At 41.6% G+C, this 23,142-nt stretch overlaps 1 protein-coding gene and 1 long non-coding RNA gene across 6 annotated transcripts in view; one reads left to right on the top strand and one right to left on the bottom strand.

Annotated features, from left to right (window-relative positions):
• NME7 (NME/NM23 family member 7) overlaps window positions 1-23,142 on the top strand; it is a 70,686-nt gene that overhangs the window by 22,898 nt on the left and 24,646 nt on the right. For all 5 annotated transcript variants that reach the window (XM_035114428.2, XM_060273734.1, XM_035114427.2 and 2 more), the window contains 4 exons: window positions 4,502-4,607; window positions 9,473-9,537; window positions 11,432-11,500; window positions 16,953-17,054. In XM_035114428.2, the coding sequence (XP_034970319.1) occupies window positions 4,502-4,607; window positions 9,473-9,537; window positions 11,432-11,500; window positions 16,953-17,054 (342 nt within the window). The remainder of the gene's footprint in view (window positions 1-4,501; window positions 4,608-9,472; window positions 9,538-11,431; window positions 11,501-16,952; window positions 17,055-23,142) is intronic.
• Window positions 1,369-7,554, bottom strand: LOC118084691 (uncharacterized). The gene is made up of 3 exons (XR_004692547.2): window positions 7,475-7,554; window positions 4,949-5,060; window positions 1,369-2,979 (listed from the first exon to the last, which is right to left on the bottom strand). It is a non-coding gene; the product is annotated as an uncharacterized LOC118084691 (long non-coding RNA).

The following is a 23,142-nucleotide window of genomic DNA, read 5'->3' as shown; positions in this document are numbered from 1 at the left end:
AGAAGGGCTACAGGAAGGAAATGCAGCACGATACTGTATTGTTCTGAGATTACTCTAGGAAGTGTGTGTGATGTTTTGCTAGAGAGTGGCCATAGAGCAGGCATGTCCAAAGTCCGTTTCAGGGTCCTAGCAGTTGGTCCTTTACCTCTCTCGCCCTGATCTGGCCACAGTGATCCATGCGACGGTCACCTCCAGGCTTGATTATTGTAACTCGCTCTACGCGGGGCTGCCCTTGAAGCTGACCCAGAAACTCCAGCGGGTGCAGAATGCCGCGGCAAGGCTCCTTACGGGGTCCCGGCCATGGGATCACATTCATCCAGTGCTTTATCAGCTGCACTGGCTCCCAGTGGAGTACAGGATCAGGTTTAAGGTGCTGGTTTTGACTTTTAAAAGCCCTATGCGGCTTGGGACCCTTGTACCTACGGGACCGCCTCTCTTGGTATGCCCCACGGAGGACCTTAAGGTCCACAAACAACAATATTATGGAGATCCCGAGCCATAAGGTGGCTAGATTGGCCTCTACTAGGGCCAGGGCCTTTTCAGTATTGGCCCCAACTTGGTGGAACGCTCTTTCACAGGAGACCAGGGCCCTGCGGGATTTGTCATCTTTCCACAGGGCCTGCAAGACAGAGCTGTTCCGCCTGGCCTTTGGGCTGGACTTAGTCTGACCCCTGTGTTTTTCCTCCCTCATGGTTTGGATTTATGGACTACTGAAAATGAGGCTGCATTTTAAATTTTAATATTGTATTTTAATCTGTATTTTAATTAATTGCTTTTTATGTTTTATTGTAATTTTATTGGTGTTAGCCACCCTGAGCCTGGTTTTGACTGGGGAGGGCGGGGTATAAATAAATAAAAAATATTATTATTATTATTATTATTATTATTATTATTATTATTATTACTAATCTGGCGTGCCGGCCAATCTAACCCGGTCCCCTTGGCAGTTTACTTTGGGGTAAAATTGTAAATAAAAAAAGCTCAACAACTTAAATCATTGAAAAAGGTCAACAACTTTAGTCAGCCCTCACACATGTTCACTTCATCAAATCTGGCCATCAAAGTTTGGACACCCCTGCCATAGAGGAAGTTGTGCTGTGAGTGGTGAAATCGCCTTCTTTTAAAGAAAATCAGAACAGCCATCAGTCAACTCATAAAGCTAAGCTGAGTGGCAGCCCCTCTTTCCTCCCCTCTCCAAACCCCAGGCTATTTCGGAGCCTCCTCATTGGTGCAGCATCCCAGACCAGCATCCCTTGTCTGACCCTGACCCTGCTTAAATTAAACAGGTGGTAATATTGGAGCTTGGTCCCCCCCCCCATCTTGTGAGAGTCAAAGCTGCATGTCGATAACACTAAGGAACAGCTCAGAGTTTTAATGACCTTTTGTTGCGGTGGATTACGAAGCCCATCCAAAAGTTCTGGAGGCTCTGCTGGAACTGCGGCTTGACTAAAGGCCAGGCTTCTATATATATCTTTATAAGCCATAAGAAAACAGAAGGGACAAAATAGCACTTTTGCGCTTTGCTCTTCAATACCTGTTTTGCTTTCCATGGAAACACGTTTCTTACGGCTGTCAGGAGTAGCTAAGAATAGTGTTGCGGACAGCGCCTTAATTACTCACTTATTTTTTCTCTGTGGAATAGCAATTGCTTAGGAACTCTGATATTTTTCTGCCTCCCTTTAGTTCTTCGTTAAAACAGTTATTTTAATGTAGGATGCTGGACAAATAGAAGAATCAACATTTTTATTTGTCATATTACATACATATTCATAGCACTATAAAATGCATGTGACCAAGGAACTACAATGTGTGAAGGCAAAAGAAATCTGGCGTAGTCCTTGGCACTTGGCTGTATCTCCCCCCACCCCAGCAACTGTTCAAGAAGAAACTTCTTTTCCTTGCTTCCAGTCTTTACTCCTCATTTTTGTTACCTTCTTCCCTCCACTAACTTCTCCTTATTTTGTTGGGCTCAGCAGAGGGAGGGGAGTGGCTATAGGTTCAGGTTCCTTAGTAACCCAGGCCCACAGCCCTAGAGATGACTGCACTGCTAGGCAACTGGCATTGTTTGTGCTCTTGCTGGTGTAGCGAAACATCTGGCAGTCACACACCTGGTCTTTGTAAGCCTGATGCTGTGGAACTCGTAGCTGTCCACTGGACAGACCAGTTGGGCAGAAATGTGAGGCCTCTGGAGCTGGAGTAGCATATATAGACTCTGGAAAGTACACCAGTACATTACTTTGGGTTATTTAGTGGAGACATGAACGGTAAAACAAAAGTATATAGGTCTGAAAGAGAAGGGAAACTTTGAGAGGAAGGAAGAAAGTTTAATATCTTGGACCATGCATTTAAAATGTGAGTGTGCTCCTTGTAACACCTGATTCTCATACCAAGATCCTCACACGGACTATTATTGCACTTAGTTTGAGTCTCTGCTCCACCTCATGTGTGCCTTATTAAGCTACCCTGAAGTCAACTGTCTTTTGCTGATTTAAGCACCTACAATTTGTTAGCAACTATGCAAAACAAGCCTCCATAGCTTATGAAATTGGTAAGCTGTGAACTACTGTACATTGCAGCTCTATGCTCATGTGCTCTGGAGGAAGAGAAGATGCTACCAGTGCCACCCCACTCAGAGGTTGAGCTGGAGAGAGAGACTTGAACCCTAAAGAACAACAGTGCTAGCAATTCACATTAGCAACATTTTAACAGGCATTTCCCAAAAAGTAAAAAAAAAATAGGGACATTTTAGATCAGAGAATAGGGACCGTCAGTAGCCAATGGGGTCTTGCGGAGCATACTGGGAAGCCAGCTAGCTCAGTTGGTTAGCTGGTGCTGGTAACGCCAGGATTGCAGGTTCGATCCCCATATGGGTCTCCTGCATTGCAGAGGCTTGGACTAGAACTAGATGACCCTTGGGTACCTTCCAACTCTACAGTTCATTGATTCATTGGTGTGTCGATGTTTCTTTGTCCTGGAATGCTGCGGGGATAATTGAATATAGGCTGAGAAAGAACAAAATGGTCATAAATTGAGCTATTTTAAAATGCATTTGCCTTGGAGGGATTACAGCTGTGCTTTTAAAAATATAGTTAATTTTTCACTCTTGAACTAAATATTTTGTTGCACAGTTCTCTTAGAAGTGCCTACAAATTCTAAAACCCCAGTGTTTTTGTTTCACTTCATAATTATTGGAGTGACGCACAGTAGTTGGGATTGTGTATTGATTGAGCAGGTAGCACAAACTGTTATGCAGCCTTGTACCAGTTACCAAGGAAACCCGTAGGATGCAGCAACTGTAAACTCCTCTGGGAAGAAAGAAATACGGTAGCTGTTAAAGTCAACCTGGACTAAATCATTTGCCCTGCATACAAATGAAGGGGCCACCTGTTAGAATTTGTTGTAGTTAAAGGTTGCTTTGTTCCTTCCCAACCAATAGTAGGTCGCATTTACAGTTTGGCACCTGCTGAGTTATCCAGGACAGTATCTCTTTTGGCATGTGAGACATACCGCTTCTAGGGTTTGCTTCTGCTTTTTGTGAGTTTTGTAACCATGGGTGTGAGGGTTTCCATTCCCGGGGATGGAGAGACTCCAGCACTCAACCCTGCAAGACGGCCAGAAACATCTCACCATGGGTTGGTCTCTGTGCTGTTGACTTTTTCTTCCTCCCTTCAAGCCGTGTCTCTCCCACCTGTGGAGATGGGGATATAGTTGCCCTTTCTCTTGTCTTCTCGGTTGGCTGTGCCTGGCCTTTTTTCTGCCTGTGAATCGTCCACTCCTACCCTCTCTGTTCTCTTCTCACTCTTCCAGTGTACCTCTTCTCCCAAGGGAGGGGAAGAAACAAGAAAGCCAAAGGCAGGCACCTGCAATTCTGATGCTTGTTAGGCATTCCTTAGGCATACTACCGTAGATGGTCTGAAAGATGCCATTGGGGGGAAGTGGCTTACAAATATGATTATAGAGCAGCTCTACAGTTAAGGCAAGATTTTATTTCAACATTTTGTCATTACAAAGTCTGAAAATTATGTTGGTCACGAAATCCAGGTAATTTGTCTTATTGGTACAAAACCTGGCATGGAGAGTTCACTTTGTGAAGGGTGTTTGCCAGGAAGAATGGAGTTAGTGTTTTAAAAATGTTGTATTGAAGGGCAGATGCCCTATGTTTGTGCTCACTCAGACTTAAATTATGGAAGGTGAGGAGTTCCCTTTGCATAGGTAGCAGCACGAGCAAATTTGAATCTGAAGCTTAATGGAATACCATATGTGTATGGGGTTTAATGGAGTGTAAGTGTAAATATGTTCAAAACCATGCTTCTGGAGGAAAGCGTCACAGAGCACTTTGAAATACAGCCAACGGCTCTATAATAGTAAATGGGGGAGGACGTAGGATTTCAATATTGCTTTGGGAATATGACTCTGACCCTCATAAACATAACTGGTGTCCTATGACTATGAGTCATGCAGTTGTGCACAATTAAATATATTTAATTCCAATTATTTTCAGGAGCTGGAGATGTTCTTTCCCTCCAGTGGAGGCCGTGGACCTGCAAACACCGCAAAATACACACACTGTACTTGTTGTGTTATTAAGCCTCACTCAGTAAAAGAAGGTAGGTGACACTGACCTGGCCCTCGGCTGAAAGTGCCCTTCAGCATCTCTCTTCTTAGCTGAATAGATGCATAGATTTAGACTTGCACCATTGCTACCATATGTGTTTTGTGCATGGCTGGAGGTAAGGAAGTTACGGTATGTTTTTATTTTATTTTAGCTCACAGCTTGTTGAAATTTAACACAGACCAAATTGCATAAATACTTGCGTTTGAGAAATTATGTGCAACAGGGGTTGGTGTTCTCTGTACTGCTACAAGCCTGCATGCTAATATGCACTTGCCCATAGAAGGTCCATGTTTGTGCAAGTAGCAAAATATCACACAACCTGTAATGACTGACCTCCCAACCAGAGGCAAATGAAGAAGCAGCTGAGTGGCTGGTGGTGACCCAGATTCTGAGCATCTTTGATGCTCCTGCCACACTTCCATCTTGGTAACTTTGTTCCCTTCGTCTGGAAGAGAAGAAGCATTCTGTGACAGACTAGCTAACAAAGCATTCTGTGACAGAGTAGCCCAACTCCTAAAGGGCTGCATGATGGCCTCAATGTACACCATTGTTATACACACACACCCCGGCATCACCTTTCCTGGAAATACATTCAAACAGATGATATTCCCCCTTCCACCAAATAAAGCAATCAGGGCAAAGGGTGACTTTGAATTGGAGGACACTTGGGTACCTGGAAACATGTCCAACAGAATTTTAGCCTTCCCTTAAACCAGTTATAATCTGGCAATATCTGGAGAGCCACAAACTCCCCAAGCCTGCCTTAGACTAATTGACACATGCAGTACTAAAATACAGAGTTAGCACTTTAACATCCTTGTGATTTATTGAAAACGTATTCTTTTTGGTGGAGTTCTTTGTGTCGTTTCTTCATCAGATCAGCTGAAATGGTTGATGTCTAAACATAACCTTATATAGAAAACGGCTTCCTTTCCCTACCATCAAACATTGGAAAATGATTACGACTGTTTACAGTATGATTATATGCTTTGGTTCAGCTGCTGACAAGTTCTAAAACAAATTTGTATAAGAAGTAAATGCTAATCAGAACCTTACTGTGATCTATTTTGCCTTTGGGGAATTGTAGTTTTTAGACCCCACTTCCTCAAAGTTGATATGGAAGATTCGACATCAGGTTACCAGGCATTTGAGGGGGCAGCTGGAGCATATTTAAACTTCTTACAAGTGAAGATTCTGTGGTTTTTCCACCACTAGGCAACTGTCATAAATCATTATATGGTGGGATAAGGGACATGTGAATCAGTATGCGTCAGCTGTATTCAAGTTATCTAAAGTCTGCATTCAGTATTTTTTTAAATGATGTCTAGAGGTAGTCATGTTAGTCTGTTGCAGAAAATATTACAATTCCTTGTGGCAAAATGATTTGCATTCTATCTTATCAATCCAAAATGCTGGTGCCTATTATATGACTTATGGGTACTTGGGAAAAGATCTGCATATTTCTTAGTAACAACCCTTCTACTTGCCTTACTTCAAAAAACTAAGGCTGCAATTCTGTATCCAGTTACCTTGGAGTAAGTAGCTGATCTCACTGGGACTTAATTCTCCATAGACATGTATAGGATTGTGCTGTCAAAACAGTCAGCACCCATCCTATTTCTGCTGGAACTAATTGCAAATAAAATCTGTCTTATTGCATTATTGGAAGTTGCTCCCAGATGCTTAAATACACCACTCCTCTCAGCTGTCTACCATCTTTCAGTGCAACTTTTGCTTTTATGATTTTAAACTGTCTTTTCTTTCTGCCCTTTCCACTTGTTATGGGAATAATGGAAGTGCTTTTCAGAGATTGCCAATGCCTACCTTCAAGAGGCCTGTGACTGTTCAGTTTTTATGTGTACGTAGATTTTATGTGTACGCAAATTTTCATCTAAATTTCTCCATCTACAGCAGGCATCCCCAAACTTCGGCCCTCCAGATGTTTTGGACTACAATTCCCATCTTCCCCGACCACTGGTCCTGTTAGCTAGGGATCATGGGAGTTGTAGGCCAAAACATCTGGAGGGCCGCAGTTTGGGGATGCCTGATCTACAGATTAAAAATGTAGGTCATAATTTAAAGCCAAGACCATGGCTTCTTATCTTTTCTCTGTCCTTATTGTGGGCTTTTAGCTTCAGTTCACTCTATAATAGTGGAGGAAGACACTGATGCTCATCCGGATTTCTAATTTTAAAAAGCTTTTGGTGTAATGGGGTTTGAATCTGTCTTTGGCAAACCCGACACAAGCTTTGTCTTTGGGGCCTCTTGGTACTGCTGAGGAACTCATGTTTCTTGCAGAGAGCTGATTCTCAATGTCTGTGAAGTCCTCTTGTACCTTAGCTTTGCTTTTCCATCTGAACCCATGTTTTGGGAGCGGGGAGCCAAGGTAGATGATGATTTATGACTTTGGCTTAGTTTTTTGTATTCCCCTCCTCCGCCACTATGGTGGTTTCTCTAGATCTTAGCTGAGACACATATTCAGTCCACATAGAGCAAGCTACTGCTCATGTGCAGCCTCGTTTAATAAAGGAACAAAAATAAGGATTATTGGTTGACCCTGTATCTTGTGACTTTGCAGGAGAAATCCTGTGCTAAGAAATGTGCTTTCCCTGCACTTAGTAACCACAGACAATGGTTGCTGTTCCCAATCTGTAAAGATGGGCGAGGGCTTCTAAATTAAGCAGAGTATAGCTGCTGCAGCTTCTTAGAGTTTAATCACAGAGTGAGGCAGTTGATTTTCCAGGTCCGTCAGCTGGGCCAAATTTATCTTTGTTGTATGTATTATGCTTTGAAGGCAATTGTAGTGCGATATAATTGAGGACAACCAGAGTGGCAAGACCCAGAATGCAAAATACGTACCTTTTTCCCATGGTGTTTTGCATAAATTGTAATTCCTGCGTCAATTCAAAAGGAAGTCAGCTAACAGGAACATGATTGTAGTTTCAACTTAGGTTGAGATCTAAGAGATCAAAGTCCACAAGCTCCATATGAATTATTATACATCAGCTGAATTGGCAGTGCAAAGTCCTCTACAGATCATATCTTAAGAACCATTAAAGCACTCCCATAATGTATGTCCTTATTGGACTTATGCCCAGTAAACTGAGGTTTTGATAAGGGAACTCTGGGATTTACCAACAACCTTCTTCCCAGTATTCACACAAGGAGGAGGGCACCTTCTTTCTTCTTAACCCCACCCACTTCTTCCAACTGTATTCTCCTCTTGCCCTTGTGCATTGATTTTTATATTGAAGACTGTAAAAAAATGCCTAAAGCAGATACAATGGTACCTTGGTTCTCAAGCGCCTTGGTACTCAAATGCCGAAAACCCGGAAGTAAGTGTTCCGGTTTTCGAACGTTTTTCAGAAGCTGAATGTCCAATGCGGCTGTTGGATATTGTTTCTGGGGCACCTGCACCAATCAGAAGCTGTGCCTTGGTTTTTGAATATTTCAGAAGTCAAACGGATTTAGCGGTGTGTTTTCTGAATGCCGTAGCTGACTAACTGGCAAGCCAATTAATAGATTAATCTCTAGATCTCAAAATGCAAAGGTTATTGTTCCAACCCGTAGTTGTTCATGCATGTGCAGCTTTTACCAAAGCCAGCACCCTCTGATTGCTTTTAAGTTTTTAGATCTCCTTTCTTTGAATTTGTCCTTATGTGTCACAAAGCAGTGAATTGTTGAACTGCAGAGTAGATGTTGTACCGCATCACTTCATCTGATTAAAATGCGCTTGAAGATTATCTGTTCTGTATTGGTGCCTAGTAACCTAATGCTGTCTTGGAGACATAAAACCTTCCCTCTCTTGTTTTTTTTATGCCCAGTTATTTGTTATGCATTTTTTGCTAGGATTAGTATTACATTCCTTCAGTTGTATTTAGTAATGCCTGTGATTTCTTTTGTACTTTGTCACTAAAAATTAAATCCTAAACGAACACTTAATCTGTGGCTCTGATTTGGTTTAGAGTAATCACATTTTAAAGATGTAGTCTTCCTAATTTTTAAATAGCCAGTTTCCTTATTGAGTGAGGTCTGAATATTTTAAAATAAGTTCAATCCCCCCTCCATGTTTTATGGGAACCAAAATATTTGTCAAGTGTTTTCCTCATTATCCAAAACTAAAAGGTAGGCATGAGCGTGTTTTTGGTGCAGAGTTTTACAGAAAAAGAATAAGTTATACTTAGCAGTTATAACTTATAACAGTGCTGGGCATATATTTGAAAAGTGAAACTCCTGTTTGTGAAAGGATAATGGATGCATTTAAATTTGTCTTTCTATTTTATATTGGGATCATATGTCACAATACAGTATCTGTGATCTTCCTTTTTCTCACCTAGCTAGCTCTCTGTTTCTTGCACTATTTCTCACTTTCCCCAAAAATGTAACAATATTTGGACATCTCCAATGTTAGGCCAGGTAGAAAAAAATTATACAAATTGAATGAGTTGCACTATTTGGGGATTAAGCCTATAAATGGGACGGCTGGTTTGCATAATTTGGGTGTATTTTACTTCAGGTTAAGTGTGAAAAATCAGTGTTGTATAGCCCAATCCTAATCATTTTTACTTGGAAGTGATTTCAGTGCGATCTACTTCTGGTTAAATTTGGTTACTGTTGAGTTGCAAGGAGCCAGTGACATTTCTTCCTGACTTGGAAACAACTTTTATGGTTATTGTGAGCCCATATGAACAATGTGCTTGCCTCATATACCCCAAGTAAATGTGCAAGACACAAATGTTCTCATAAAAGCAACTGTATTATAAATGTATATAAACTATAGCAACATAGTCCCAGGACTCTAGCATTTGAGATGAATTTATGTAGCCAGTTTAAAAAAATAATATTTTTTCTTCACAGGTCTGACTGGGAAGATAATAAAAGCAATACTTGATGGAGGATTTGATATTTCAGCCTTGCAGATGGTAACTCTTTCTTCTTGGTCTTTGTTCAGACCTTTTCTTTGATGAGATGAGGGGAAAGCAACCTTTGCCACCTGTTGCACCCACTCCTACACTAGCTTTTTAATGCATTTCACCTGGGCGAAGCATGACAGCCTTTCCTTCCAGCAGCAACCCCATACATATCAGCTGCCTCTTACACCTGCCTATTTTTAAAGGGTGCCAGGTTCCCAGTCTGCTCTCTTGCAGAATACAGAAAATAATTACCAGAGGAGGAGAAACCTATCCTTGGGAGTAAATCCCTATTCAAATTGGTTGATAGAAATGGACAGGAACAGGCTGCAAATAGTCTGTATTGAGGAGTGTCTGTCTGGTTTTGCTCACAGAGGAACAGTGAGAGCTGCTGTCTTTTCTCTCATTTATGCACAATTTGCATTCTTGCTGTCTCTGTACTTTTCTTCCTTCCATCTCAACAGGTAGGTAAACAACACCTTATTATGCTGCATTTCAATATAAGCTCAGTTCCTTTTGGCTGACTTCGACTAAGGCTTACTTGGACTTATCAAGGTTACCTAGTCTTTAAAACTGAAATAATGCTAGCCAGCTTGTCAGAACTGACTTAGGTAGTAGGTGAATATGCATGTTTTACACCACACACACACACACACACACACACACACACTATATATATATATATATATATATATATATATATATATGCCATTATTTAGGCAGTTGTCTTTAATTTATTAGTATTTATTACTTCAGTTTGTATCTTGCCATGGCGCTTGGGGCTGCTAACAGCGGCAAGATAAAAATACAATAAAGATGCTAAAGGATATATAATCAACACAAATACAAAAGAGAAGATAAAAGTCAGAACAATAAAAATCCAAGTATAGAAACAGTGGACAATTAAACACCTTGAGCATTACAGTGAACAAGTTGCCCTGGCACGCCAAAGGCCTGTCAAAATGAAAATGTCTTTACTTGGCACTGGAGGGTCAACAGACAAGGGGGCAATTGAACTGTGGGAGGGAGGGGAGCCCCAAAACTGGAGCGCAGACACTGAAAAGGCCCTCTCTTGGGCCCCTGCCAAATGCACTCTAGAAAATGGCAGGACTGGGAAAAGGGCTTCCTTGCAAGATCTTGGCACTCAAGCAGGCTCCTACAGGGAAAAGTGTTCCTTCAAGTAACCTGTTTCCAAGCCAGCTAGTGCTTGCATAATTACTACAATGCTTACCTTTCTAATGTAGAGTGGTACCTTGGTTGTTGAACAAATCGGCTCCCGAACATCGCAAACTCAGAAGTGAGTGTTCCGGTTTGCGAATGTTCTTTGTAAGCTGAATGTCCAACGCGGCTTCCACAGTTTCTGACTGAGTGCAGGAAGCTCCTGCAGCCACGCCTTGGTTTTCGAACCGTTCCGGGAGTCAAACGGACTCCCGGAACGAATTAGATTCGAGAACCAAGATACCGCTGTATTTAGATCCTTCTTGTCATGTGGCTCTCTGACCCCAGCGTGAATGTGCTGTATATTCCCCCTTCCCCTCCATTTAACAGAGTTGAACTTGCAGCGGCAGCAGATGGAATCTTTTTTAAAAATGCACTTTGTTGAGTTTTGTTCAATCTAAATGGTACAAAACAAATACGAGTATTTTGTGCTTTGTTTGATAAGATGAGACATACATGTGGAAAACGGGGGGAAGAATCACAAATGGGATCTTGATTTCTGGTGTCTTTTTAATTTTTATCAGCTTTTCCACATAATACTCTGTGAGGGATTAATTGAGAAATAAGTTAAAGTCTCCTCAGGTTGTATATGAAAAGAAAAGGGGCAATAATAATGCTTGGAGATGTATACACTTGTTCCCTCTTTACACAGAATAAATACTTTTCCTTTCTGTTTTCTTACATGCAGTACTATATGGACCGTGCAAATGCAGAGGAATTCTACTCAATTTACAAAGGTGTTGTCGCTGAATATGCTGTAAGTAAGCGCTATTGATCCCCTTCATGGATCAATGCCCCCTTCATGGATCAATGCCTTGTCGTGGCGAAGGGGCTTGAATAACTCAGAGAAGCTATGAGCTATGCCATGCAGGGCCACCCAAGATGGACAGGTCATAGTGGAGAGTTTTGACTAAACGTGATCCACCTGGAGAAGGAACTGGCAAGCCACTCCAGTATCCCTGCCAAGAAAACTCCATGGACAAAGACAACAGGCATATAAAAGTTATGACGCTGGAAGATGAGCCCCTCAGGTCGGAAGGCGTCCAACATGCTACTGAGGAAGAGCGGAGGACAAGTACAAGTAGATTCAGAGCTGATGAAGTGGCTGGGCCAAAGCCGAAAGGACGCTCAGTTGCGGATATGCCTGGAAGCGAAAGGAAAGTCCGATGCTGTAAAGAAAAATATTGCATAGGAACCTGGAATGTAAGAACCATGAATAGAGGTAAGCTGGATGTGGTCAAAAATGAGATGACAAGAATAAATATCGACATGCTGGGCATCAGTGAACTAAAATGGAAGGGAATGGGTGAATTCAGTTCGGGTGACTATCATATCTACTACTGTGGGCAAGAATCCTGTGGAAGAAATGGAGTGGCCCTCATAGTCAACAAAAGAGTGGCAAAAGCTGTGATGGGATGCAATCTCAAAAATGACAGAATGATCTCGATACGAATCCAAGGCAGACCTTTTAACATCACAGTAATCCAAGTTTATGCACCAACTACCGGTGCTGAAGAAAGTGAAATTGACCAATTCTATGAAGACCTACAACACCTTCTAGAAATGACACCAAAGAAGGATGTTCTTCTCATTACAGGGGATTGGAATGCTAAAGTAGGGAATCAAGAGATAAAAGGAACAACTGGCAAGTTTGGCCTTGGAGTTCAAAATGAAGCAGGGCAAAGGCTAATAGAGTTCTGTCAAGAGAACAAGCTGGTCATCACAAACACTCTCTTCCAACAACACAAGAGACGACTCTACACATGGATATCACCAAATGGGCAGCATCGAAATCAGATTGATTATATTCTCTGCAGCCAAAGATGGAGAAGCTCTATACAGTCAGCAAAAACAAGACCTGGAGCTGACTGTAACTCAGATCATCAGCTTCTTATAGCAAAATTCCAGCTTAAACTGAAGAAAGTAGGAAAAACCACTGGGCCAGTAAGATACAATCTGAATCAAATCCCTTATGAATACACAGTGGAAGTGAGGAACAGGTTTAAGGATTTAGATTTGGTGGACAGAGTGCCTGAAGAACTATGGATGGAGGCTCGTAACATTATACAGGAGGCAGCAACGAAAACCATCCCAAGGAAAAGGAAATGCAAGAAAGCAAAATGGCTGTCCAACGAGGCCTTACAAATAGCGGAGGAGAGGAGGCAAGCAAAATGCAAGGGAGATAGGGAAAGATACAGGAAACTGAATGCAGATTTCCAAAAAACAGCAAGGAGAGACAAGAGGGTCTTCTTAAATGAGCAATGCAAAGAAATAGAGGAAAACAATAGAATGGGGAAAACCAGAGATCTGTTCAAGAAAATTGGAGATATGAAAGGAACATTTCGTACAAAGATTACCATAATCAAGGACAAAAGTGGTAAGGACCTAACAGAAGCAGAAGACATCAAGAAGAGGTGGCAAGAATACACAGAGGAATTATACCAGAAAGATATGGAGGTCTCGTACACCCCAGGTAGTGTGGTTGCTGACCTTGAGCCAGACATCTTGGAGAGTGAAGTCAAATGGGCCTTAGAAAGCACTGCTAATAACAAGGCCAGTGGAAGTGATGATATTCCAGCTGAACTATTTAAAATTTTAAAAGATGATGCTGTTAAGGTGCTACACCCAATATGCCAGCAAGTTTGGAAAACTCAGCAATGGCCAGAGGATTGGAGAAGATCAGTCTACATCCCAATTCCAAAGAAGGGCAGTGCCAAAGAATGCTCCAACTACCGCACAATTGCCCTCATTTCACACGCTAGCAAGGTTATGCTTAAAATTCTACAAGGCAGGCTTAGGCAGTATGTGGACCGAGAACTCCCAGAAGTGCAAGCTGGATTTCGAAAGGGCAGAGGAACCAGAGACCAAATAGCAAACATGCGCTGGATTATGGAGAAAGCTAGAGAGTTCCAGAAAAACGTCTACTTCTGCTTCATTGACTATGCAAAAGCCTTTGACTGTGTCGACCACAGCAAACTATGGCAAGTTCTTAAAGAAATGGGAGTGCCTGATCACCTCATCTGTCTCCTGAGAAATCTCTATGTGGGACAAGAAGCTACAGTTAGAACTGGATATGGAACAACGGATTGGTTCAAAATTGGGAAAGGAGTACGACAAGGTTGTATATTGTCTCCCTGCTTATTTAACTTATATGCAGAATTCATCATGCGAAAGGCTGGACTAGATGAATCCCAAGCAGGAATTAAGATTGCCGGAAGAAATATCAACAACCTCAGATATGCAGATGACACAACCTTGATGGCAGAAAGTGAGGAGGAATTAAAGAACCTTTTAATGAGGGTGAAAGAGGAGAGCGCAAAATATGGTCTGAAGCTCAACATCAAAAAAACCAAGATCATGGCCACTGGTCCCATCACCTCCTGGCAAATAGAAGGGGAAGAAATGGAGGCAGTGAGAGATTTTACTTTCTTGGGCTCCTTGATCACTGCAGATGGTGACAGCAGTCACGAAATTAAAAGACGCCTGCTTCTTGGGAGAAAAGCAATGACAAACCTAGACAGCATCTTAAAAAGCAGAGACATCACCTTGCCGACAAAGGTCCGTATAGTTAAAGCTATGGTTTTCCCAGTAGTGATGTATGGAAGTGAGAGCTGGACCATAAAGAAGGCTGATCGCCGAAGAATTGATGCTTTTGAATTATGGTGCTGGAGGAGACTCTTGAGAGTCCCATGGACTGCTAGAAGATCAAACCTATCCATTCTTAAGGAAATCAGCCCTGAGTGCTCCCTGGAAGGACAGATCGTGAAGCTGAGGCTCCAATACTTTGGCCACCTCATGAGAAGAGAAGAATCCTTGGAAAAGACCCTGATGTTGGGAAAGATTGAGGGCACTAGGAGAAGGGGACGACAGAGGACAAGATGGTTGGACAGTGTTCTCGAAGCTACGAACATGAGTTTGACCAAACTACGGGAGGCAGTGGAAGACAGGAGTGCCTGGCGTGCTCTGGTCCATGGGGTCACGAAGAGTCGGACACGACTAAACGACTAAACAACAACAACAACCGAAGCGCTATAAAGTCTCTCTTTGTTTGAGGGCCCATTTTGGATAGAATCTTAATGGACCGTCCTGAAGGCTTATTGTCAAGGGCATGGCACAAGCTTTGAGGGATTATAAAGTCACTTTTCAGTGCTGCTCTTCACCTCAGCCGCAAAGATTTCAACCTAGTAATGTTTTTGAGTTGGCAAGACAGACTGCGCAAGTGATGATTTTAGTTTGGCTCAGCATAAAACTTGTCTTTTTCAAATATTTTAATGGATGGTGAAACACGACAAAAGTTATATTTGATATTGCTGCAGTGGCTGAGTTGAGTAGGTTTCTTCCAGCAAAAATTCTTGATACTAAGAGATAGTGTCCATATTTTTTAAGAATCATTTACCTCACACTGAGAAATGATATGCATTGCAACTTCCTTTGCCCCTGCCAGCAGCTGATGATGTGGAATAATAATAATAATAATAATAATAATAATAATAATAATAATAATAATAATAATAATAATAATAATTTATTTGTACCCTCTCTTCTCATGAGAAGAGAAGACTCCCTGGAAAAGACCCTGATGTTGGGAAAGATTGAGGGCACTAGGAGAAGGGGACGACAGAGGACGAGATGGTTGGACAGTGTTCTCGAAGCTACGAACATGAGTTTGACCAAACTGCGGGAGGCAGTGCAAGACAGGAGTGCCTGGCGTGCTATGGTCCATGGGGTCACAAAGAGTCGGACACGACTAAACGACAACAATTTGTACCCTGCTCATCTGGCTGGGTTTCCCCAGCCACTCTGGGCAGCTCCCAACAAAGATTAAAAATACATTAAAATGTCACACATTAAAAACTTCCCTAAACAGGGCTGCCTTCAGATGTCTTCTAAATGTCAGGTAGTTGTTTATCTCTTTGACATCTGATGGGAGGACGTTACACAGGCAGAGTGCCACTACCAAGAAGGCCCTCTGCCTGGTTCCCTGTAGCTTTGCTTCTCACAGTGAGGGAGTACCAACACTTTGAATTGTCAGTACCAACACTTTGAATTGTGTTCGAAAATGTACTGGGAGCCAATGTAAGTCTTTCAGGACTGGTGCTATATAGTCTCAGCAGCTGCCTCCAGTCACCAGTCTAGCTGCCACATTCTGGATTCGTTGTAGTTTCCGGGTCACCTTCAAAGGTAGCCCCACATAGAGTGCATTGCAGTAGTCCAAGCGGGAGATAACTAGAGCATGCACCACTCTGGCGAGACAGTCTGTGGGCAGGTAGGGTCTCAGCCTGCGTACCAGATGGATAGTCAGCTGCCCAGATAGTCAGCTGCCCTGGACACAGAATTGACCTGCGCCTCCATGGACAGCTGTGAGTCCAAAATGACTCCCAGGCTGCGCACCTGGAAAGGAGGCTTGGAAAACCACAGCATGATGTTTCATTCATTCTTTAATTTATATATATATATATATATATATATATATATATATATATATATATATATATATATATACTGCATTTCCACAAGGTTGTACACATCAGATTAACATATCAATACAACAATTTAAAATTAAAGTACTGTATTAACAATTCCAAATAAACCTTTGTGTCAATAAGTAAATCCATGAGAAGTATCAATCAAGCCATACAACTAAAGCAGCCATATAACACAATAGAAATAAAGCTGATTTGTTCAATGGCTTAAAATTGAACACAAGAGAGAATAAAGTTTAATCAAAGAAATAAAATATACAGTATATTCCAAAGAGGGGATGTTGTGGTATGGAATAAGTTCTCTTATGGATCAGTAATTGGTTAAAGAACAGGAAGCAATGAGAAGGAATAAATGGACACTTCAAACAATGGAAGGATGCAAAAATGGAGTCATTCAAGGATCTGTATTAGGATATGTGCTTTTCCACTTTTTCATTGATTGAACACAGAGGGGGCCACAGTGGTGGTCTGATTAGAGTCACTATGTCAGTAAAGTTGAAGAATGCAGATTAGCCCCAGAATATATTAAAATCATGAGAGAACTGACACATTTAATTAGCAACATTTATGTTAGAATGGAGAGAACTGCCTTTGAAAACAACATTGTAGAGAGTGGTCTGGGCTGGCTTAGATTTTCTTAAAACAAGAAATGATGCAAATTGATATACAGTGCAGAGTAAAAAATGTAAAAACCATTTAATAATCTGTTTCTTTTTCCTGTTGCAGGAGATGGTTGTAGAACTTTGTTCAGGCCCTTGCGTAGCTCTAGAGATTAGGCAAGTAGATCCTGAAAAAGTATTCCGAGACTTCTGCGGGCCTTCTGATCCCGTAAGTAACTTACTTGAGAAGTTTGTATCTGGGCCAAAGCAAAAGTGATGCATGAGGTTTGAGATTGTCTCGATCAAAGTTTTTGGTCTTTACTTTAAAGGAACCTGGAGGCAGTTGGCTTTGTTTTTGATTGGAAATTAGAAAATCTCCCATCTAAAATCTAAAACTCCTTCATCCTACAGGGGAAAATATACCTGCATGATGCCGATGCCTAACACCCCAGACCCCACCTTGGGAAAAGTGGGTATCATGGCAGCTGCAGTGGAGAATAGATGGGGCAAAAGGGGGAGGGAAACATTAAATACTCTCTACCTTAGTGTGGCTTCTCCAGTCAAAACTGAACCTCCCCCCTCCCCATTGCTTCTTTAAAGTTTAAAAATTGGGTAGATACAATTGTAGATCTCTTGTGTTGCATCTGTTTTGCCACTCAGTTATTAAAAGGAATGGACAAATCTGTTAGTTTCACTTTCTTTGAGTTTCTCATTTCTTTAGTCTCCAGTTTGCCACATTACTTTTTAAAAATGTCTTCATGGAAATTCATCAGCATTTATCCTACTTATACACATTACCTCAAGCAGTTTCATCTAAGTGCATTTTTAATTTAATTTTAATATGTGCATTTTTTTGTTCAAATATATGTATGTATATATAAAATATTGTTGTACACATATTTTGGTTTTTAAAGATAACTGTGCTTTGGTTTCCAAACTGGTCTGAGAGGTATGAATTAGGTAGGTTCTATTAAAATGCAAACCAGATTTCTCCCCTACCCCTTCTCATGGCAGCATAGTAACAGATAACAACTTTAGAAGCCTACATTTGAAAAATGTTCTATTCAGCTTGCCTGCTAATATAATGATCACTTAGAGTCATGGTTTACAAGCAGAAAGGGCAGCTCCACCTTAACATGTGTCATTTTTGTTGCCGTTATGATTATTTATGCAGCTATGGCCATTGCTAAGCCTTCTTTGCATTAGATATGAAAGCACATCACTGGAGTGCTATTTAAGCTACTCTATGCCAATTCAGTGCTTGTTACTCAGAAAGCAGCGTGAACAACCATACTTTAGAATATTTGCCCCTTGCTACTAAGCCATGTTGGCAACACTGCAGCTCATACTGAGCTGCTGTTCTACTGGGCAAGTGTTGTTGCGATCTTCAAGAAGAGGTGAAAGTGAGGCAGACATTTAATAAACCTAACCATCTGTAAGATGGCACAGATGGAAGGGGTCGGGCCGTAGCTCTGTGGCAGAGCATCTGCCTTGCAGGCAGAAGGTCCCAGGTTCAATCCCCAGCAGCTCTAGGTAGGGCTGGCAAACACTTCTGCCAAAACCCTGAAGAGCTGCTACCAGTTAGTGTAGACAGTGTTGAGCAAGATGGGCCAATGGTCTGACTCGCTATAAGCCAGCTTCCTATGTTTCCGATGACACTGGCAGCTGCTGCCAGATTAAATATTTTAAATATTAAATATTTTAAAATGCTTGCAAAAGTCAGACTGTACAATTTGACTGCTTAAACAGGTATGATTCTAGCAATGCAATCCTATGCACATAGACTTTGAAGGGAGTCCCTCTGTGTTTAAAAGAGGTTACTCCCATGTAAGGCTGCACGTCCTATTTATGTGGAAGGAAGCCCCATTGAACTTAACGGGAATAACTTCTGTGAATGTTTGTCTAGGAGGAAGGATCATTCTAGATACAGTCACATTGGCGCAAGCACATTGTCGTCTTCTGATGACTCTCTCTTGTGGAATTCCACACCTGACAAACAATGAATTACTTATTGCTACGGTAAAACAGCTTAGCATATTTGAAGGCAGATGAGTTTATGATTACAAATAATTAGGCTGCTCTTCACATTGCACTAAGCAATGCAAACAGAAGGGAAAATGGATTCTCCGTCAATGACAGACCGTTATCGACTGGAGTTAGGAAACAGATCAATAAGAAACTGCAATTAGTATGTCATGCTGTCTGTGGCTGTCTCTAGCGGAAAGGACATGGTTGAATATTTTCAAATGTTATTTAGGGTCAAATATAATCAGTGTTCCTTTTCTTTCTTAAAGATGAAATCAATTCTATATTGCATACACTGGTTATTGTCAGTCTGCTAGAAACTTTGCATGTTAACGTGTTTGCTTCTGAAATGGGTAAAAGGGCTTTTGAGGATGTGCAGGCCTACCCCTGTCCCTCCAGGGCACCATGGGTGCTGGCCATGCCCCCAGCCAATTCGTGATTGGCATTATTCTAAAGGGGACCATTTCTATGTGTGTAAGGTTGGGTTCCCAATCCCAATGTTAGAAACCTTCCATACCATACCATACCATACCATACCATACCATACCATACCATACCATACCATACCATACCATACCATGTCTTTTAAAAGTTTCTACTTGCCTTTAATCCAAACATTATTTGTATGTGTGAGTTGAAAACAATAACTTCAAAATGCTATGAACTCTCAAAACATTCTCGAAAAGCGTTCAACATTTGGTTTTTAAACCGCATCCTGAATTTTAATGACGGGGGGGAGTCACGTCCCTGCTCGTTAACTACAACTTCATATTCCTGTGTAAAAGTACAGCCTCTCCATGAAAAAAAAAATGCAACACACCCATCAGACAGAATTTTTTTGAAGAATGGCTGTGTCTGATGCGGTGGTCTGAAGTTATCAGCCGGATACCGTAATTTGATCATGCCAACCCTCTGTGCAGAAATCTGGGAAGGCTTCAGATATATCAGGATATATCAATAGAGGCTAGGTCTGTCAATGGAGAATCAGGTGAACACCGGCTTTCCTTTATTAGCAAAAAAAAAAATGCTGAATTTATATTGTTAGAGTTATATTGTGTGCATATACAATAAATTCTGTGCTAGAGGAAACACTCCTGTTTTAAAAAAAACAGCCACTGCCACCATTTGCAAAAGCTGACAGCCAGAGCAGCTGCAGTGTGAGCTTTTGACTCTGTGGTTCCTTTCTCATTGTCTTATAAACCATTAATTAAACAAAGTCTTTTTAAAAGAAAAAACCAACAACCCTGAATGTGAAATGTGGGTGACTAAATTACTGTTCGGTGGATTAATAATTTAGGGTTTGCTCACTGGTGTGTTCAGCTTTCCTTTCTACTGCAAGACAACCTGACCAGAATTTTGATCAGTTTATTTCTTTGCAGTATCACAAACATCCTTGACTAACCAAATTTGCAATTTTTTTTAAAAAAAGAATGATGCAAACAATATTAAATATAACTGTTTTTTGTTGCTTCATTTCAGATGTGCAGGGATTAATTCCCCTTGAACCAGCATGGCACTGAGAAGGGTGTTGACAACAATTCTGGGCTATTTTAAAATCCCAGCTCTGGGTTAGGAGGGCACACCTTCTCTTGCTACCTCACACAAGGCCATTTCTCACCTGATGCAGAGCAAGCCAAAGAATACAACCCACAGAGCGCTGTAGCCAATCACAAAGCCTAAAATTTAATGTGTAGTGCTGCAGAGCCACATTTTGAATATTCATTCCTATGCTTCTTTGCTTTGCTGTGTACATACCACACAGTTAAAGCATATCTATCCTCCACTAAAGAATCATGGGAACTGTAGTTTGTTATGGGTGCTGTTGCTCAGTGAGGTGTAAACTATAATTCCCAATATTCTTTTTGTGTGTCTGTATGTATCCTTTAGCAGGGACCCAGGTGGCGCTGTGGTTAAACCACTGAGCCTGGGGCTTGCTGATCAGAAAGTCGGCGGTTCGAATCCCTGTGACGGGGTGAGCTCCCGTTGCTTGCTCCCAGCTCCTGCCAACCTAGCAGTTCGAAAGCACGTCAAAATGCAAGTAGATAAATAGGAACTGCTACAGCAGGAAGGTAAACGGCGTTTCCATGTGCTGCACTAGTTTGCCAGAAGCGGCTTTGTCATGCTGGCCACATGACCTGGAAGCTATACGCCGGCTCCCACGGCCAATAATGCGAGATGAGCACGCAACCCCAGAGTCGGTCACGACTGGACCTAATGGTCAGGGGTCCCTTTACCTTTTATGTATCCTTTAAATATATGGTATGTATGCAGCCTTATTCTAGTCTATGGGTAGGCAAACTAAGGGCCAGGGGACAGATCCAGCCCAATCGCCTTCTAAATCCGGCCCATGGACAGTCCGGGAATCAGTGTGTTTTTACATGAGTAGAATGTGTCCTTTTATTTAAAATGCACCTCTGGGTTATTTGTGGGGCATAGGAATTCATTCATTTTACCCCCTTCAAAATATAGTCTGACGGACAGTGGACTGGCCCCCTGCTGGAAAAATTTGCTGACTCCTGGACTAGTCAGCTCAAAAGTTATGAACTCCATCTTGGAATGTGATTTTATTTTAGACTGTGATGGCTGGCAGGAGTGCAGAGCTTTATCCACTACTCCAAAAGCCCCCAGAATTTCAAAACTATGCAAGATTATTTAGATAAAAGCTTCTCCTTGCATACAGTACAATTTTACACAGGTGCTGAACTTATTAAAGCCCTAAGTGGCTTGGGATCCAAATGCCTGAAGGAGTGTTTCCTCCCACACAGCCTTCCTGTGCATCAAGTTCTTTAATTGAGGCCCTTCTCCAAATACCATTATTTATGTATTTATAGCCTCTGCTTAATCATTTTGTGTGTTTGTTCATCTTATTGCTGGAATCCATTAGAAGAAGGGTAGTCGAGAATTGCTTAAAATAAAATGTTTTATTCAAAAGTCAATCCAGCTAAGTTGGTTGGGACTTAGTAAGTGGGTTTAGGATTGCAACCCTAGCCAGGCGTTACAATAGTTTGTTTTGTGAAGGTACATACAATTGATGAGCGTATTTTCACCAGTGGTGGTCCAAGACATTTTGCTACTGGAGGCAAAGGACAAGGTGGTATCCCCACCTTCCATTCCTGCTGAACTAGGAGTTGAATCTTACTTCAGCAGTGATGATGTCATCCTGTAAACCTGCGGTAGCAGGCTAGTTTAAGGGGCATGTAGAGTTCTTTCTTCCGACAGAGAGGAATGAATGAGGGGCTCTGGGCAACAGCAGTGCTGCTGCCGACTGCCAACATCTGCTGCATGAGACCATTGCCTTACTCTGCCCAATGGCAGGGCCAGCCTTTACCCCCGTGGATTCAGTAGATACTTGCAAAATTCAAAATGCAGCAAGCTGTTGTAGATTGCCTAATTTGATAAGACCTATTATTAATGAGGCAGGTGCCTGTTGTTGGTTGTCATTCGTCTGATGCTTATGAGGTATGCTTGGGTGTTGCTTTGCTTGTTCCTGCTAATATAAAGTGGCAGGCATCTCTTCCTCCTTACTTACAAATGGATGAATAGCATGTAGGTAAATCATTAACTGACATTAGAGTGGAATTAGCCATTCAAACCTTTAACAAAAATCTCAAATAATGCTTTCTTTATTGGTTTATAAAGACTTCCAATATTTAGCAGCCTCCAGTAAATTTTGTCAGTGCAGCTAAGAAATAAAAGAGCTAAAACAAGGGCGTACAATATTTATTCATATAACATTTATTTATTAAATGTATTTTTAAACCCACTTTTCATCTGCATGGGGATAGTCAATGTGGTGCTCTCCAGGTGTTGTTGGACTTCAACGTCCATCACGCCTGACCAGTGGCCATGTTTGCTGAGACCGATGGGAGTTGACATATTAATGCATCCTACCTAGCAATGGAATATTTATATTAATTTTTTTATTTGTTAAATTTATGTACCAGTCTTCACCTGAAGATCTCAGGGCAGGTTCAGAGCTTAAAGATACAAAATAAAAACACAAAATACATAATAAAAACAAGAGCAAAAACAAAGCAAACCCATAACTGCCCCCCCAACAAATTTAAGAGAACATAGAATATTAATTAGCCAAAGGGCTGGTTGAAGGAAAAGTGTTTGCCTGACACCTAAAGATGAAGTCACCAGGCGAGTCTCCCTGGGGAGAGCATCCCACAAAATGGGGAGCAACTGTAGAAGAGTCTCATTCTCATGTTGCCACCCTCCGGACCTCTCATGAAGGAGGCACATGAAGAAGGGCCTCAGATGATGATGAATACAGAGAAGAGCCACCT

The sequence above is a fragment of the Zootoca vivipara genome, chromosome 4 (genome assembly GCF_963506605.1).
Source record: "Zootoca vivipara chromosome 4, rZooViv1.1, whole genome shotgun sequence".
Classification (NCBI taxonomy): domain Eukaryota; kingdom Metazoa; phylum Chordata; class Lepidosauria; order Squamata; family Lacertidae; genus Zootoca; species Zootoca vivipara.
Note: the sequence above shows the minus strand (reverse complement) of the source record. Positions and strands in the feature narration are given on the sequence as shown.